The sequence below is a fragment of the Accipiter gentilis genome, chromosome 20 (genome assembly GCF_929443795.1).
Source record: "Accipiter gentilis chromosome 20, bAccGen1.1, whole genome shotgun sequence".
NCBI classification, from domain to species: domain Eukaryota; kingdom Metazoa; phylum Chordata; class Aves; order Accipitriformes; family Accipitridae; genus Astur; species Astur gentilis.
The window spans coordinates 2,021,844-2,038,810 of record NC_064899.1 but is presented as its reverse complement, the minus strand read 5'-3'; the positions used below and the strand labels follow the sequence as shown (position 1 = coordinate 2,038,810).

Sequence of the window (16,967 nt, the reverse complement as noted above, 5' to 3'; positions counted from 1 at the left end):
ATATGTACCATATGCCTTTTTATATACGTGTAAAAAGATGGAAAGGCCATGACCCTCCTTAAAGTCTCTCTGATTGCCTGTAGGAACAACATATAAATTAGTATGTGTCCAGTTTGCTGGTTTTCATCAGATTCTTCATAAAACCCTCAGACGTTGTATCTTTTAGTCTTGACATCAAACAACCGTTAAGTCCTGCCTAGACTGAATATATTCAGTCGTGCCTGACTAAAAACTTGCACGCGTGAAACTTCAACCCCACTTATCTTGCCATTTATATGAGTGAAAACAAAACAGTTACAAGATGTTCTTCCGCTGTTTATGAGAGTCCAACACACTGAATGTCCCTTGCATTTTTTTCAACAATAGCACTTCACAAAATGGGTAGCTGAAACACTAACTCTGAGTATCTTCAGGTCTTGAGAAGAGGAATTTGTATAACCTACCTTCTTCCAGCACTTCATGGGACAAGCATAAAACTCAGAAAAACAGCATAAAAAAGATGCTATCAAGGAAAGATCTGGCAGTTGTACTACTGAGAGTCATGCTGTTGTGAGATGCACCATAAATAGCAATGCTGATGCAGACTCCTCTAATACCAAAGACTGTCATCAGGAGGGAGATTTTCAAACACTAAAGCGGAGGATGCAGCTGGAATATAAAAAAAAACCTGAAATAACAGTCAAGTCTCATACATCACTCAAGTTAGGTGACAAAATGCAGCCTGAACAGAACCTCTGCAGATCGACCCTTCGGCACTAACATCCATGACCAAACTACTCAAGCTTGCAGTCATCATTCCCATCTCTTACCACCTATTAGCACACAGGTGGGTTTAAGAGTACCTACCACTGGAAAAGATCAACCAGCATCTTGTTACTAGAGTTCGTATTCTTCTCACCTTCAAAGAAAGGATCCTGCTACAATCCTTGGAGACCTCCAGAGCTCTTCTCCATTTCCTATGCAGGACTAGGCACTGTCTCAGTAACTGCATCCAGCTCTTCAAGAAACAGGAGGTTTTTCATCCCTATTAGTTAATGGTTATTAAGTGAAAAATCTCTTTTCCCAGCTGTTAGGGCTCATCACCCCACCATACAAGCCCTGTCTATTCTGCTTCAGGAACACGCTGGAGATCTTTAAGAACACCATCTGAGATCTGTAAAGTAGCAACATGGAGCAGCGCACCAAAATCTTGACAAAAATTATACCCTCAGCATGGAACCTGTGGCAGATGTGAAGATCAGAATTGGCGTATTACAGTCAACTTTGACCAAAGACCGTGCCATTCCCTTCTCCAGAGAGGGTGCGGTGATGGGGGAAAGATAGAGGCAGCTCTACATGCTGGGGTCCATGCTAGCAGGTTGCCAAAGGAAGAAAGAGTGGTTACTTCTTCAGTAACTGTGGTTCTTCTTAGTGATGTGACTAGCATGGATCCCATACCCAGCTTTCAGCTCTGATGCTCCATCCTCACCCTCAAAGTTTTTGAGTTGTGAAGGTGTTAAAAGCAACCCTTGGTGCCTCCTGATTTTGTATCATGGCACAGAGACCTGAGAGAAGTCGCATGAGCAACGTGTTTCAGTTCCACTGAGGACTGATTCACAGCTGCTCAATTTTTACTTTCAGGCACGTGCTTTTATAATGAGAGTCCTCACGACAGCATCAAATCATTGGTTATAATGTCTGGAAAGTTAAGAACGCATGCCCAGTAAGAACAGTGCACAGCAGCCACACAAAATACTACCCTCATATTCTTTCAAATGTGAGAAATAACTACAATCTTTCTAGTTCTACCAGCAAACTAAGCTTCAGCTAGATAGCCAAATCAAAGTGATAAGTGAAGTCAGCTTTGCGGGGAGAATCCTCAGCTTTTTATGTGGTCTTGGGGAGCAGGGTGGGAAGGAGATAAATTTTTGCAAAACTGTATGATATTATGCTTGTCTTTAGAATTACTTCTGATTTCAAACTCATGGCTCAGTTTTGTCCGTGCATTTTAGTAGTAGGACATCTGAGAAGAAAGTGACAGCAGTTCATAGATTTGAGACCATGGCCAGACCTCTTCAGCATAACTACATACTACTTTTTTGCATAACTCATTTTTCAGTTGCACTTAATCACTTTTTCTTTGAATAATTTCACAATATAGCAAAAGCACTGTAGGATAAATAATCCACATCTTCCAACTGAAGTGAAAGGACTGAAATGTTTCTTAGTCTCAATATTTACAACTGTTACCTGTTCAGTGTGTGTGTGATATAAAATCCCATATATAACCTGAAATATATTACTGAATGCTAGCTGTAAATGAACTTATTTTGTTGATTTATATGTGAAGTGCACGAGATTGGTATGAACACGACATAGCACCTGTTACCATTAATAAAGGTATCCCATGTACATGCATGTACACCAAAGCAAAGGTTATGACCGTTTATTGGGAGGAAGAGAAAATAGAAGTCTGCAGATGCTTTTAAAGATTTGGGGGGGTGGGAACAGGCATTGTATAATATATTTAATGGAGCCTTAAGAATTCACTTGAGGCCAAAGAGGTATGTTTGGTAAACCTGTTTTTTCCTTCATTTTTTCTCTCTCCAGCTCAGAACACTGGAATCTCAACTTTGTACAGGAATTCGTATGGTGCACCTGCTGAAGATATCAAACATAACCAGGTAAGTACGGAGACTAAAATGTTACTGTTCAGATGGCAAAAGACGGGTCTAACATCTTATATGGACATGAAGAACGATATCAGAAAGACTGATAAATCTAGATTAGAGGAACTGAGTCACCTGCTTGCACAAACGCTAGCAATTCCACTGGCTTCAAACAAGCTATGTTCTTTATGCTAATGGATAATTTCAGCCCAAGTTTCAAAAATGCCCAACAAGTTATGACAGCATATGCGTAAAAATTATCCAAGCTGTTTAAGACTGTAACTCAGAATGAAGTCAAGAGGGGCTTGGGACCTGAATGCCTCTAAAGTTATTGATATGTGTGATGCAGGCTACAAAAACCAAGCTAATGTTAGTGTGCACTTTTACTGGCTCTGGTACCTCGTGAGGTCCCATGTCAGTGAATTTGGTAAAATCTGACAACATCTCGTTACTTGAGTATAGCCATCCTAAAATTCAGCACCACTGCTGACACCGCACAGCTCATGTGCTAAGGCATCCTAGTAAAAACTCAAGTATTGAACAGACCTGGAGAAAGAAGCCCTGTATCTCTTGCAGGGGCATGCACACTGTATTTACGTGTACAGCCCTCAGATTTGCCATTCAGCATGACTGCAGCAAGGCTTTTTGTTTGTTTTTTAATGTATGCACTGGGGTATGAGCAAGGGAAAAACTAGCATTTCATCGGCAAGGACGCTTTCCCACATATATACATCCAAGCCATTCAGTCTAGAGCATTGGGACTCTTTTACAATGTCCTGTTCCTGAAAACCAGAAAGCAATAAGTGCATCTGGATAAGGTGGGCATTGCAAAAATGTAGTTGGCAGCATGGGTGCCAAGCTAATGCACTCACAGAAAAAGGGCTGTTGCAGTACTGACATGTATGGCGTCCATATGGCTGGTATTTCCAGTATAGTATTTCCTCAGTCCCCAGGAAACAGGCAATTTTCTGCAGCCATAGACTTTTGTTTAATGTTTATATGTAATGCTACTTTATCCTTAGTTACTACAACTCCTTAATATTTTCACAACTTCCCTGTGTAACATGCAAAGGTTACAGCATTTTTCAACTAGAGAAATGAGGCCAAAAACATTTAAGAAAAGCACTGAAAATTGTTACTAGTATTAGACAGCTAGATTAATATTTAGTAAAATTTATAAAAGAGATTTTTCTGTGAAAATTTTTACTGGGTTACCTGAAATTTCAATTTAAGAGACTGGTATTTCAGTTTTAATCCACAAACTTAAGGTGAAGAGAGTTTCCGCTATTCTGTGTCCCCATTTCTCTTTATTGTTTTTTTTAATTAGCCAGTATTTCCTGTGGTGCACCATATTCTTTCTTTTTGTGAGCCACTTCAGTGCATGAAGGTGTTTCTGCTTTTATTGCATTTAAAGAGATGAAGCCCTTCTACTTAATACAGTTTTTAGAGAAAACAAGGGTATGATGTTTTGTAACAGCAGGTGCATTCTAACTGCAGCCATGAATCAACTAATTTGATTTTGTGGGTGAGAGTTTAAGTGAAAACAAAACAACAAAAAAAACCCACAAAACCAAAATCAATTTTCCACCTTTTCCTACTTGCTTTCTCAATGAAACGTCAGATTCATAATTGACATATCAGAAAGAATGCCTTTAGCTAAAAAGTACCCAGAAATACTACTTCAGTCCCCTGTTTTCTACTCAAAAATTGACCATCTCTACCTTTTTGGCATATAAATAGGTTGCTTCATATAGAATTTTTCTCCTGTGTCCAAAATCAAACACCTGTGTTTGAATATGTAAAATGAAACAAGGGGCTGAAGGTCCTGTACACCTCGATAGCAGTACTAGAAATAGAAACTAGAGGAGTTCTGCTCCCTTGTGCAGTTCTAGTATTGGGCCGAGTCTCGTAAGATCACGCGTAGAGTCCAATACAGACATGCTTTGAAAGAATACCGCAGAGTTTGGGACATAGCAGTGCAACTGTTCCTCTCTTCTTGAAGGAGCATTACTAACTCTTGCAGAGTCAGCAGAATCTGCAAAGTCTTCCGACACCAGCGTCTAAGCACCAATATTCCCAGTGACGACCATCTGAGGATTGAAAGGCTGTATCATTTTGCAGTCACAAAGTCTGCCCAAATTTATAGAGGTGGCATAGAGTGAAAGGTAGAGTTCCACTAAAAGACTTACATGTGCTTATACATTTCAGATTTTGATTAAGTCCCAGCTATAAAAACAGTCTCGCTAGGGCTGTCTGAAAAAAAACTTCGTGACAAACTTAGGTTAGGGGACCGCCTGAGATTTTTTTGGTTTTCTGCATATCCTAAATATTTCAGCTTCAGGGCAACTTGCTGGAACGTAGCAGCAACCCGAGATTGCCGGCAGGAAGCGTTGAGGAGGTGGTAAGAAGAGGGTTCTGCTTAGCAGTAGCAGAAGAACACATTTCAGGGCACTTTTAGCTTGAAATTTTCTCGTGTCAGTGCCCTGAAGACTGTAAATGGTTCTTTAAGGATACGGTGTCACCCTAAATGTTACTTCTGGCAAAGGCAGCTGCAAAATGTTTAGCATCTTTGGAGTGTATATCAATTCCATTCAGGTTCTTCAAGGCTGAGTTTTGGCCACCAATGTTTGCATTATATAGCTGCAAAATGGTCAGAAAGTTATACACAGATTATAGTTATGAAAGTAACTGTAAGCTATGCTGCTTGAACTACTTTTGAAGTAAATCAGCATCTTTAGAAGCAATAATATTAAATAATAAATGTATTTGATAACAATATTAAACAAATAAAGGTAAACAAATAGAATGACAAGGCAAAGGTCTGGAATTAATTCCCTACCAAGCAATAGCTTGAGCAGATGTTAAGATAATGCACAACTTTGATTTTTCCAGCATGATAAACGTGAGATTTACTCCTTCTTCCATCCGGTTGCCCGCAATAAGTTGTATCTAACAAGCTGTGGGTATCACTGTCTTTCAGGTTTCAACACAGCCAGTTCCACAGGAGCCCAGCAGAAAAGATTATGAACCATATCAGCCGTTTCAGAATTCAACGAGAAACTATGATGAGTCCTTCTTTGAGGACCAAGTGCATCATCGTCCACCTGCAAGCGAATACAACATGCACCTGGGACTAAAGTCAACTGGCAACTACGTCGACTTCTATTCAGCTGCTCGTCCCTATAGTGAACTTAACTATGAAACAAGCCACTATCCAGCCTCTCCCGACTCCTGGGTTTGAGACTTGGGCAGATACAAAAGCTCCAGGAACTGTGCATGTGCATGCATACCACAAGACATTTTTTTTCCTGCAAATTTAGTTTGTTAAAGCCTGTTCCATAGGAAGGCCCAGATAGCCAGTATGGAAAAAATTAAGAGTTTTTTTTAGAGGGCTAAAAGATACGAAAGCTAAACCTGGGAGTAATTAGAAAGAAATATATATATGCAGATATATATATATATTTTACAGTGTGGGGCAACTTTACCGTTGGCCTGTAGAGTCTAAAGTTCGGTGCTGTATATTGAATGTGGCTGAAGGAAGGAGGGAGAACATGGCAGTGGATGTGGGTCAAGAGTTAAGCACAAGTAACTGAGCAGCGTACATACTTTATGGGGAACAGCTTCTCACACTTTGTTTAATATCCTCATTCATTGTGAATCTAGGCTTCAAGTTGCATTTGGGGTTTCCTCTGTACAGCAAGATGTTTCTTGCCTTTTGTTAATGCATTGTTGTAAAGTATTTGATGTACATTACAGATAAAAAAAAAAAAAAACCAAGTGCATTGTGTATATTACACCAATGCCACAGTGTTTCTTCATCTATGGTTCTAAATATTGCTTCAATTTCAAATTTTGAAAGATGTATGAATTTCCAGTTTTTTGTTTTCTTTTCCCCGGTGCGTTTTAACAAAAAAAAAAAAAATCAAAAAAAAATCAAAAAAACAAAAAGGAATATTTAGCAGTATTGTTTGTTCTAATATGTGAACTTGTTTGTGGCAACTAAAAAAAAAAAAAAGGCATTCAGCAGTTTCTGACAATTAACATTCATCATTCCACACTCCTTGTCAACAAAGTGCTTTTTCACTGCCTAAAATTTTAGATGTAGATATTTGAAATAGATTTTTTTCATTTATACCAGTTTTCTTTATGATGATACAGTGTTAAAAGAAAATAAATTACAATTGATCTGTCATCCATATTTGCTAAGAATGTCTATTTCCAAGAACCTACCATACAAATACACATTCTTACTTGTGTGTGTCCACGTATGCATAGTATTCTGTGTGCGTGTGTGTGTTTGAGTGTGTGTGTTTGTGTGGCGTAAGACTTCTTTTCATCCAATGTTTTCCTTGTTCCAGCTTCAATTTTTGTTTGATTTTCAGTTTTTTTAAACAGTGGAAACTCCAGTATGTGCTTTCTCTTACTCACTTTCTTAACCATTGATAGCAATTCGAACTTGTTAGGCCACATACTCACAAAGGAAGGGGTTATCGGATATTTTTCACTGACTCCTTCACCCTTAGATGCCATTTGCTTTAAAATAGCATCTCTTGATCTTCTCTCGAGGAAATTTCATTACTCTTCAGCCACCAACCAGCAAGTGCTTGAGGAAGGCAGAGTTTGATCTTGCCATATCCCTGAGGGAATGGAAAACAAAGACCCGACAGACTTAAGTCTGGAGTCTCCAAACTATTCAGGCTACAGAAGGGTCCAACTCCTGAACCATTAGGACAATCATTTATTTTAACCCATACCAAAAAGAAAACCCAACACCCCGAACACATTCCTCAAATATGAAAGGTACTGACCATTTCTGTGCATTTAAAGTAAAACCCTAAAAAAAAAATAAATGTAAGGGACAGAGAAATTTTTTTTAATTAAAAAAAAAGAAAAAAGAAGAAGGAAGGTAGGCTAGGAGGCCAGAAGAGCTGGCATATTCATCTTAGCTCTTGGGATTCTGGCAGTAAAAAAAAAAAAAAAAAATAAAATTAGCATTTCTTTGATTCAGGCAACAGTTCAGCGTACAGTTTTCACAGCCTAAGACCCACCACAAACGGAGTAGTTGTAAATTGCTTAAATGACAGTTAAGGAATTTGTTTTAGGTTGCAAACATTTCTGTGATTAGTCATTGTAATAGTCTTAACATCACCTGGCACACTTCTGGCTGTGCGCAGGGGGAGAAGTCTCTCGCAAGTCATCGCCTGCTCTATAGGATGCAGCCCGAGTAGTTCATGCAGGCGGGTATTGTGACGTAGAATTGGTTTATCGGTAATCTAGGACTATAGTTTAATCTTTTTGGCAGCTTTTCCCAGTGTACGATATGTAACCTTATCTGCTCTTTGTAGTAAACAGGGGGAAAAAAAATCGCATGCAAAAAAATTTTTAAAAAATTTAAGAAAGGGTGGGGGGGAGGGGCACAGTGGGCCAGATGTATAGTGAGGTAGATACAAATATTATTCATAGTTTTGGACACAAGTTGTTTATATTTTATTTATTACATTGATTTTAATAAGATAAGTGACATTTGCAGTGCTCTTTTGAACAAAGCACCTTTTCAGTATAAAAACTTTTTTTTAATAAAGAATGTCACTCGCAACTTGAAGTTCTTCTTGACTGCCTGATAACCACCAGGCTGGTGCAGTTCTCCAGGCGCGGGATTGCCAACAGGCCGAGGGGATCCGTCATTCTGTTTGAAGTTCTTAGGACAGGAGGTTATTGTAAGTTGGATTTATTTCCGTTCTTCAAACTAATGAAGTGCCCACGTTGCCCCCTTTCAGCTCTTAGGAATTACTTGGAGTCAAATGTTGACCATTGCTCAAGTGAGAGATTCTGGATCGATGAAGTGGCATAAAATACCTTTTGTCTCTACTTTGTGTTGTTTTGTTTCCATTCTTCTGTAGTGGCAAGTGCTCCGACTGGTAACGTTCACTCTTGCTGTACTGAGTTTTGAGAAGGTGTTGAATTACCCGGCTTCCTTTCCAGGCTTGGAAATCCAACACTGCTGCCATACCGAGCAAGATATATATGATGCATTCTTTTTAATATTGAGGAAATTATCATTACCTATTGCTGTTCCCTTCATTCTTGTACTAGATCACACACAGAAATAGAGAAGAAACAAAAAACTGTTCCAAAAAAAAAATGTATAAAATGCAATTGATGTACTGTAAATGTCGGATTTTTTTTTTTTTTTAACAAGCTTCGTATTAGAATCTTGTTCAGCTGTGTAGAGCTATATAAATCTCACTGTTTTATTAAATGCTGTTTATGGTCTGGAAGGAATGGTTAACCTATCTCAAGATTAACAAATTTGCACTAACATGAGCAATATTGATTTGAAAAAAAAAAATGAATTCACTATTTAAAAGATAAACTATGATTTTAAAGGTATATTAACACTGAAAGTACATTTTGACAAATAACATATTTAAGCCCAAAATATAAATGGTTATGTCAGATAACACAAAAGAACTATAACAATATAGATTGAGATTAAAAAAAAAAAAATGTGTTTCACTGTACATGTTGCTAACATGTACAAAGACAAACTCATATTGACATATTTTCTATTAATAAATCCTACTGTATTGTGGAGAATCGCTGGTCATAGTGCAATATGTTTAAACTCAGAAGCTGACTCCATCGATTGACGCCTAGCTTCACACAGCCAACAAACCCTTGCCACGTGTTTATTTTAAATACGAACCGGGTAGCTAACTTTCAGCTCGCAAGTCATTCACTCCCCCCTCCCTCTCCACCAGGTTTATGAGCACAACAGCAAGCAAAAGGGAAGGGTATTTTTGAGAAGAACGCCCAATTCACCCCTAATCATGGCTGCAAGAGCTCAGCCGCCACCACTTACAGAGAGAGAGAGTTTCTCTACACCTGTAGAAAAGACAAAAAAGTTCCAAGGCTGGTGCCACCGGACAGGAACGCGCCGTAAAAGCGTCTCGCCCGGGAGACTTGCAACTCCAATCGGAAGTGCCGACTTAATTTTTTTATCCCTTGGCAGGCCCAGGCTGTGCAAGGGAGGCTTTCTCAGCTCCTCCGCCCCTGTTACTCATCCCCTCGTGCCAGCAGGCAGAGCGAGCTCGGCGTTGAGTGTTACCCCTTGTATCACGGGGAGCGGTGGGAGGGATGGAGACACCAACCCAAAGCGGGTGGGGGGGACGCAAAAAAGGGGACTAAAAATGCAGAAACTCAGAGATTGTGCGTGAAGACAGATACACGCCCATAATTACTAACGGTGGAATGGACCCAACGGGAGATTTATGCACCGAGATTATCAAATATTACTAACAAGGTGATGTACTGAACGTTGAACAGCAGCAACACGCTGCATGCAAAGCTTTAGGCTAGAAAAGTGGGAAGGAGCAGCAGAGGGAGATCCCGGGTCACCGTTGGGCACTTCCAGCTCCAGCCAGCAGCAGATGTCGGGCACGAGGGCTTACTGCTGGGAAGGACCGAGGGATGAGGCTCTTGATCAAAGACTTGGTCCAAGACTTTAAGACGAGGTCAAAAAGTCATTAGGCAGCTAAAACAGGCAAATTTTTGCAAACCTCCCCCCTTGCCCCACCAGCCTCAAGGGCAGAGTGTGGTCCCCTCTGGAAGGTACACGGACACGGTGCGCACGAGGGAAAATCCCATCATGGACCCAACTTCCAAAGGTTCTTTATGGTCAGCTGGGCAATACCCGGTACAGGTGTGTGTCTGAGCGGCCGAACGCTGCCAGCGCTGGGGCTGGGTTTGCTTAGGAGCAGCTCCAGCCACTTGAAGGGCAGCGTTTTGCCTGGAGGCCAGATGTGCACCAACATCTGCTGAAGGGCTGTGCACTGCCGGCTCTTCTCCGGGGGACGAGCCAGTCTTTAAACAGTGGCCTAAAGCCAGTCTCAGACATTTAGGCTGAAAGCGGGAGGTTTGAATTTCATCCCCAGGCAAAGGGATTGAAGGAGCACTTGCTCCTAACTCTCGCTCCGCTCCTCCGAGGACCGAGCCAAACAACTCCATCTAACACAAGCAATTCCAGTTTTTCTCCCCCGCCCGGGTTTTGCACCATCTTGTGCAAAATGTGCAATTATTCTCGTGCAATTATTCATGTCACGTCCTTCAAAAGGCCGGCACGCCACAATCCTCCCCAAGGCGCATGCATGAATACTGGTGGTAGCCAGGCACAGTGCTCTAGCCAGGCACCATGCCAATGCATTATTCTTCAACCTAATTCCCAATCAAACTCACTTTAGTATTTTTAATTCCATTTTAAAAGCAGTTTCCTTCCTCTGCGAGCATTGGGTTTGCTTTGCCAGAAGAAAGCGCACACTAAACTCTTGCAAAGCTTAAACCTTTCGCCTACAACTAATTTTAAAGCCCACAGAAGTCCCTGGAAAAACTTCTATCAGCTTCACCAAGCCATGGATCAGGCTCAAAGTGAAAACAGGTGAAGAACTGGCGCAAACTGCTCAAAAGATGAGCACATCGAGGCTGCTCTTGCCAGCACGCAAAAAGCTCCAACCTTCTAATAGCTAAAAGGAGAAAAAAAGCAAGTTATTTGCTAGTACCTGTCTGTCAAAATTTACTGTAGAGCCTTTGGCTCTCTGTAATTTTATTTTCACTGCTTTAAGAGAGTGACATAGATAAAAAGCACTTGCAGTGACTGACTGTTGCAGTTAATTTCAGTAGCCAGATGAGTAGTTTCAGACACAGAAATACCTTTCTTTTCCAGACAGGCAAAAATCTGAAGCTTGCCGCTAAAGCTAGGACAGCAAAATAGCAGTGGTTTGCTGACTCACTACTTTTCACAAAGTCAATTAAAATATTAATTCACATAAGCCTTTTCATTTATACATAGCCCAGTGGCTATGGGGCTTGCTTTTTTACATAATTTACTTCTTTTAGATGAATGTTATAAAGGCAGAAAATGTTGATGACTAAACACGTCACGATGATAGCTAAACACATCAAGGCTGAAGAGAAAAATGTGTTGCAGAGAATTCAGGCTACTGTGTACAGACACAGTCCATTATTACCTTATTATTACTGTTATGGCCAGCGTGGGAAAGAAAAAACAAACAAAAAAAAGTGGCTGCCCATGGGCCAGCCACGCTGCCTGTGGGGCCACCACAGGCTGGGGACTGAGGGATGGCAACGGGGGGCAAAATCAGGCAATTTCAGGCCTTCCCCGTCAGGTGTTTGATTTACCTTCAGTTAGAATAATTTAAGAGGTCACCTGTTTTGGTTTTCTTTTTTTTTTCCTCTGGTTTCTTTTTTGTTGTGGTTTAACCCCAGATGGCAATTAAGCCCCACGCAGCTGCTCACTCACTCCCCCCTCCACCCAGTGGGATTGGGGAAAAAAAAAACCCAAAACTTGTGGGTTGAGATGAGAACAGTCTAATAGAACAGGAATGAAGAAACTAATAATGAAGATGGTTATAATAATAAAATGACAATAACAATAATAAAAGGATTGGAATGTACAAAACAAGTGACGCACAATGCAATTGCTCACCACTCGCCAACCGATGCCCAGTCAGTTCCCGAGCAGCGATCCCCCCAGGCCGACTCCCCCCAGTTTCTATACTGGGCATGACATCACACGGTATGGAATGTCCCTTTGGCCACTCTGGGTCAGCTGCCCTGGCTGTGTCCTGTGCCAACTCCTTGTGCCCCTCCAGCCTTCTTGCTGGCTGGGCATGAGAAGCCGAAAAACCCTTGACTTGGTATAAACACTACTTGGTGACAACTGAAAACATCAGGGTGTTATCAGCATTCTTCTCATTCTAAATCCAAGACATAACACTATACCAGCTACTAGAAAGAAAATCAGCTCTATCCCAGCCGAAACCAGGGCACATTTCAATAACATAACAGTTGTTGATCATAACTCCAACTACCAAAACCCAGGTGCAGAGCCCACGCCTGCGTGTCAGCAACTCATTCTGCTCTTGCAGTCAGAGCTTATCTGTGATGGAGAAAAAAAACCAACCCTCAGTTAGTAAAAACTAGTCACTATGTGTCCTGAACAAAATTTGCATTTTGCTCAAATTTTAAAATAAAAACCACTGGAAACTTTAAACAGGTCTGCTTTGCTAGCGCATTAAGGTGTGGGCAGCAGCTCGTGGCCCCGAGCTGGGCTCAGCTCTGGGCAAGCAGCGAGAAGGTGTTTGTGCAGGAGGCTGCAGCCTGCCCGAGCCGGGAGGGCAGCAGTAATGTCTTTTCATTTAGTAGGAAGGGAACGTAAAGTTGGAAGCAAGAGACCAGGAGAATTAAAGCCGCAGTTGTTAACATAGGGAAAAGTGCGAGCTACCCTTCCCACAGTTACGGCCTGTGGTTTGGGCTTTTTTTTGGCTTGTTTCTTTTTACTTTCCATAATTAGGGTTTAAGGCAATAACATTGTTGGTGTTAACTGTCTGTGGAATGTGTTTTGACAAAGTAAAAAGAAATGTGAAGTTAATATGTATAATTGAAAAACAGTTGGCAACAAGTTGTTTTGACTTCCTAAAATTTGATGTGTATGTGTAGGTTAAGATAATGATTTGGTTTAACAACACTGTGATGTAAAGCAAATTATGTACTCTAATAGGCTGTGGAATTCCACATCTATCAGGGTAGCTGTGTATACTAGATGTAGTTAATTAATGACTGTGCAAATCAGCAAAATTAAGGTTAAACAGGTGTTAAAAGACAGGAGGATTTTGGAGCTGCTTCCTAAAGTGACAAACGATGATTGTCATTCGTCTTGTCTCTGCCATGCTACAGCTTAAGTGTGATGTTTGTCTGCTGTATTAACTTTGATTTTAAAAATAAAAGTAGTTTTATAAACCAGAACAACTTCAGTCACGGCTAAGCCTGACCCACTGAACTAAGGGATGTAAAAAGTGGGAAATTAACTATATGATCTTTTACTGTGTTTCCAATACCATGTCCAGAAATCATGAATTATCCCAGAAAGACTGGGACTCTTTTACTTCCAGGGATTTACTCTGTGCCTCGCTGATGGCACTTACTGCCTCTCACAAGGCCATCCGTCAAGGCACCGATGGAGCCCCACAGTATGGCCAACAATATTTTCATGAAATCTCAGCAAAGAGATATGTGTTTGGGAAGCAAAACAGCAGGTCTGTGTCTTGCCACAACCAAACCCCCGATCCTTCCTCCAAGACCTTCATCCCCCCCACGCAGGGCTGGAAGAGCAGAAAGGGGATGCGACTGCCCCAACCCGCTATGTGAAATAAATCACTGCCTGGAACTAGGAGCATCTAAAACTGTTTCATGGCATCTTAGCTCGAGTTTTTTCAGTGTGGGGGCTCCAATGTGGTTTCCTTATGTGGTTTTGGCTACAAAGGCAATGGAAGAGGAAATATTTTTTTTCACAGCAGGAACACTTTGAGGTAATTTCAACTTAGACAAACCCACTGGAAACATGGGGTAATTCAGACACTATTAACTACGATGTACCAGGTGCTCCTTGCTCTTCTGTGCCATCTGGATAGATCTAGTGGCAGATGCCTAAAAGCAAGCAATCCTACCTGCACAATTATTCCAGAGGGGGAAAGGAGTTAAAAAAGGGAGAAGTAGTCTGTGAAGATGTGGTAGAGAGAAGGAGAGGTAAGTGGAGTGACCAGTCTGGACCAGGGATAGCTGGCACTTGTGTCACTGTGCTTGGGAGGCATTTCTGCTGAAAAAGATAGATAGCACATGGTAAAGCAGAGAAGGGTTTGTAGCTGTAGGTGTGTGGGTGGCCAGGCCAGTTAGGTGCCTGGGGTGAGTAATTGCTCTAAGATAAAACAATAGCAGCCAGTCCTGGGATGCAAAAGCTACACTCTAAAAAAAAAAAAAAAAAGAAAAGTATCAAACACAGTATTTTTTTGCTTAAGGAGTCAACTGTAAAGTGAAGAAGTTGTTCCAGGAGTGTCCTCTATGCAAAAGGACTTCATGGGTCCTAAGCGATATATCAGTTTTGTGGCAAGGTGAAATAACAGAAACAGCTAGCAGAGCTGGCTGGAGTAGCTGGCAGAGCAAGGAACAGCGTGGGGCACAATTAGTTGCTGTGTTCATCTCCTTGTTAGGTCCCCGTTTTTCTCCCTTTCAATAAAATATTTGAAGGCAATGGGTGCACCGTGGCAAAGAGAGAAATTTAGCTTATCGGTCGCAAAAAAACTTTTCGGTTTAAATCTTTTCCCTATGCCTCTGAAGGGTGCTGAAGCCAGTGATTTATTAGCAACCCCCTTAAATGTATCTGCTGCTCCAGTTACTGCCAGTCGAGTCCCTGCAGACTTGGCTGGCCATTGTACCTGGGCCAATCAGCAAGATAAGAAATGCGGCCACCGGGCAGTGAACTGAGGCTTAATGAAGTCAAACCACTTTGAAGGGACTTGCCAGGCAAAGGCACTTTAAAGTGCCCTCTGGAAGGATCGCTGCCCTAATCGCAGCGAGGGATGAAAGTCCGCGTGCCCGCAGGAGGGGCAGAGGTGCGCTGAGTCTGCCAGGTCTTTGCGCAGCGCCGTACAGCTGCCATTAAGCCGGGCGGGCGGTTTGCTGTGTTTTCCAGTGCCTTTGCTCAGGACGGGAGGCACCGGCCGCTCCGACTGTCCCGGGGGAGACGGGGCTGACACGGGCTTTGCGGTTTGTCCTCCGGCACGATCCCGGCCAGTGGCCACGTCTGGGTGGTGGCGGGGCAGAGACGTGGCTCGTCCCGAGCACGGGTGGCCGTGGCAGAGGAGCGGGAGATAAGGAGAGCCGCGGGGGAACCAAGACTCCACGGAGCTCGGGCACTGGGACAGAGGGAGGCCAAGGTCAGCAAGGCTGTCAGGCAGTAATAATATTAAAGGAAACGATGCATTTGTATTAATAGTAAGTTTTAAGCTTTGTAACGATAGGAGAATGTATTAAGCCTCAGGCTTTGTCTGGATTTGTCTGGTCTTGAACCAATCTTAGCAATGTTTGCAAAAATCGTCCTAGAAACTTTTGTAACAGCAACTCTGTTATCCATCTTGCTTTGGCCGTCTTGGTATTTATGTCTTAGCTGAGGTTTTGCTGAGCCTTGCGCGATTGTGTGGTGTCAGCAGCCAGCACGAGCGAAAATACTCATCCAAATACAGGAGGGATAAAGTATAACCAATTAAACAGTTGTAGATTAAGGCATGTGGTAAGTGAGGAAAGGAGGACGTGAGCTGCGTCCAAGGCCAAGCTGGTACGATTTACCGAGCAGGGATGTGCCACGAGCCAGGCAACCCGAGGGGCAGGAGCAGGGACTGGATGTTAACCTGGTTAACGGCAGGTACGTGAGGGAGGTGATATACTGCTTTTTTTTCCCCCCACGGGAGGGATGCCAGAAGAGGATGCTCTGGATGGAAGGAGCTCCTGTCCGACATCCATCAGGCCCGTCGAGCTACAGGAAGGAAAATTAGCTTAGCCCTGAACGTGTGGCTGTTCTTCACATGTGTAAGATCTTGCTGAAATTACATCAAGAATCGGGAACTATCCTCAAGTGGTTGTTGTGCAGTACAGACAGTACCAAGAGCTGTAAAACAGCGTAGCATCTGTGCTCGTCCCGGAATGAAAACTCACCAGAAGGGGAGTTGCTTCTCCCCAGCACACCTATGGCTGTGAATCTATAGGTAAGGACCTCAAAGATTACTTTAATAAGATATTGCTTCAGTCGGTTCTTGGCTGTCAGTCACACAGCTGCTCAACTTTGGTTTTGGCTTACTTTTTGGTGGAAATGAAAAATTCCTTGGACACATCTGCTAATGCAGAGTCAAACTTCAATTAAATCAAAGGCTTTCAGGAGAGGAAAATGCCACATGGTATTCCTTCATGCTGGAATATGATGGGAAAGGACTCAGCAGCCTGTGGAGCAAAAGCTCTGTTGAAGGCTAGGTCCAGCTGAGTGATCTTCAGGAGACAAGGACAGTATCATAATTGATCGGGGGGGGCGGAATTTCACTATATTGAGCCTTTCTTCTTGATCTCAGTTTTCCAAAAGCAGAATGAAAGCACCCTATGGTCTGCTGAGGCTGACTGATTAGGACAGATGCTTTAAAATAGAGACAGAATTCAGTGTAGGTAGATGAGATCAAATACTGTTTTTTTCTTATTTGTGCTCTTTATGCTGTTATTGTCTCTTGAAAGGAGGAATGTTACTTTTATGTGTTTGATAATTGATTTGCATTATTTACTTATTTAATTTCCTTAATGTTGATAGAGCTAAGTAGTACAATATGGATTATATTGATTTTTCTGGGGAAAAAAAAAATCTTTGTCTGCAATTTCTATTAATTCACTAAAGATATTTTTGCCTTCCAGCGATAATCAAATAATGCA

At 41.9% G+C, this 16,967-nt stretch overlaps 1 protein-coding gene across 8 annotated transcripts in view; it reads left to right on the top strand.

Moving 5' to 3' along the window:
- The window catches only part of CTNND2 (catenin delta 2), a 665,464-nt gene extending 658,005 nt beyond the window's left edge, over positions 1 to 7,459 (top strand). For all 8 annotated transcript variants that reach the window (XM_049823921.1, XM_049823920.1, XM_049823918.1 and 5 more), the window contains 2 exons: positions 2,590 to 2,663; positions 5,629 to 7,459. In XM_049823921.1, coding sequence (XP_049679878.1) covers positions 2,590 to 2,663; positions 5,629 to 5,889 — 335 coding nt within the window. In that variant the 3' untranslated portion in view covers positions 5,890 to 7,459. The remainder of the gene's footprint in view (positions 1 to 2,589; positions 2,664 to 5,628) is intronic.
- The last annotated feature ends 9,508 nt before the right edge of the window (positions 7,460 to 16,967 follow it).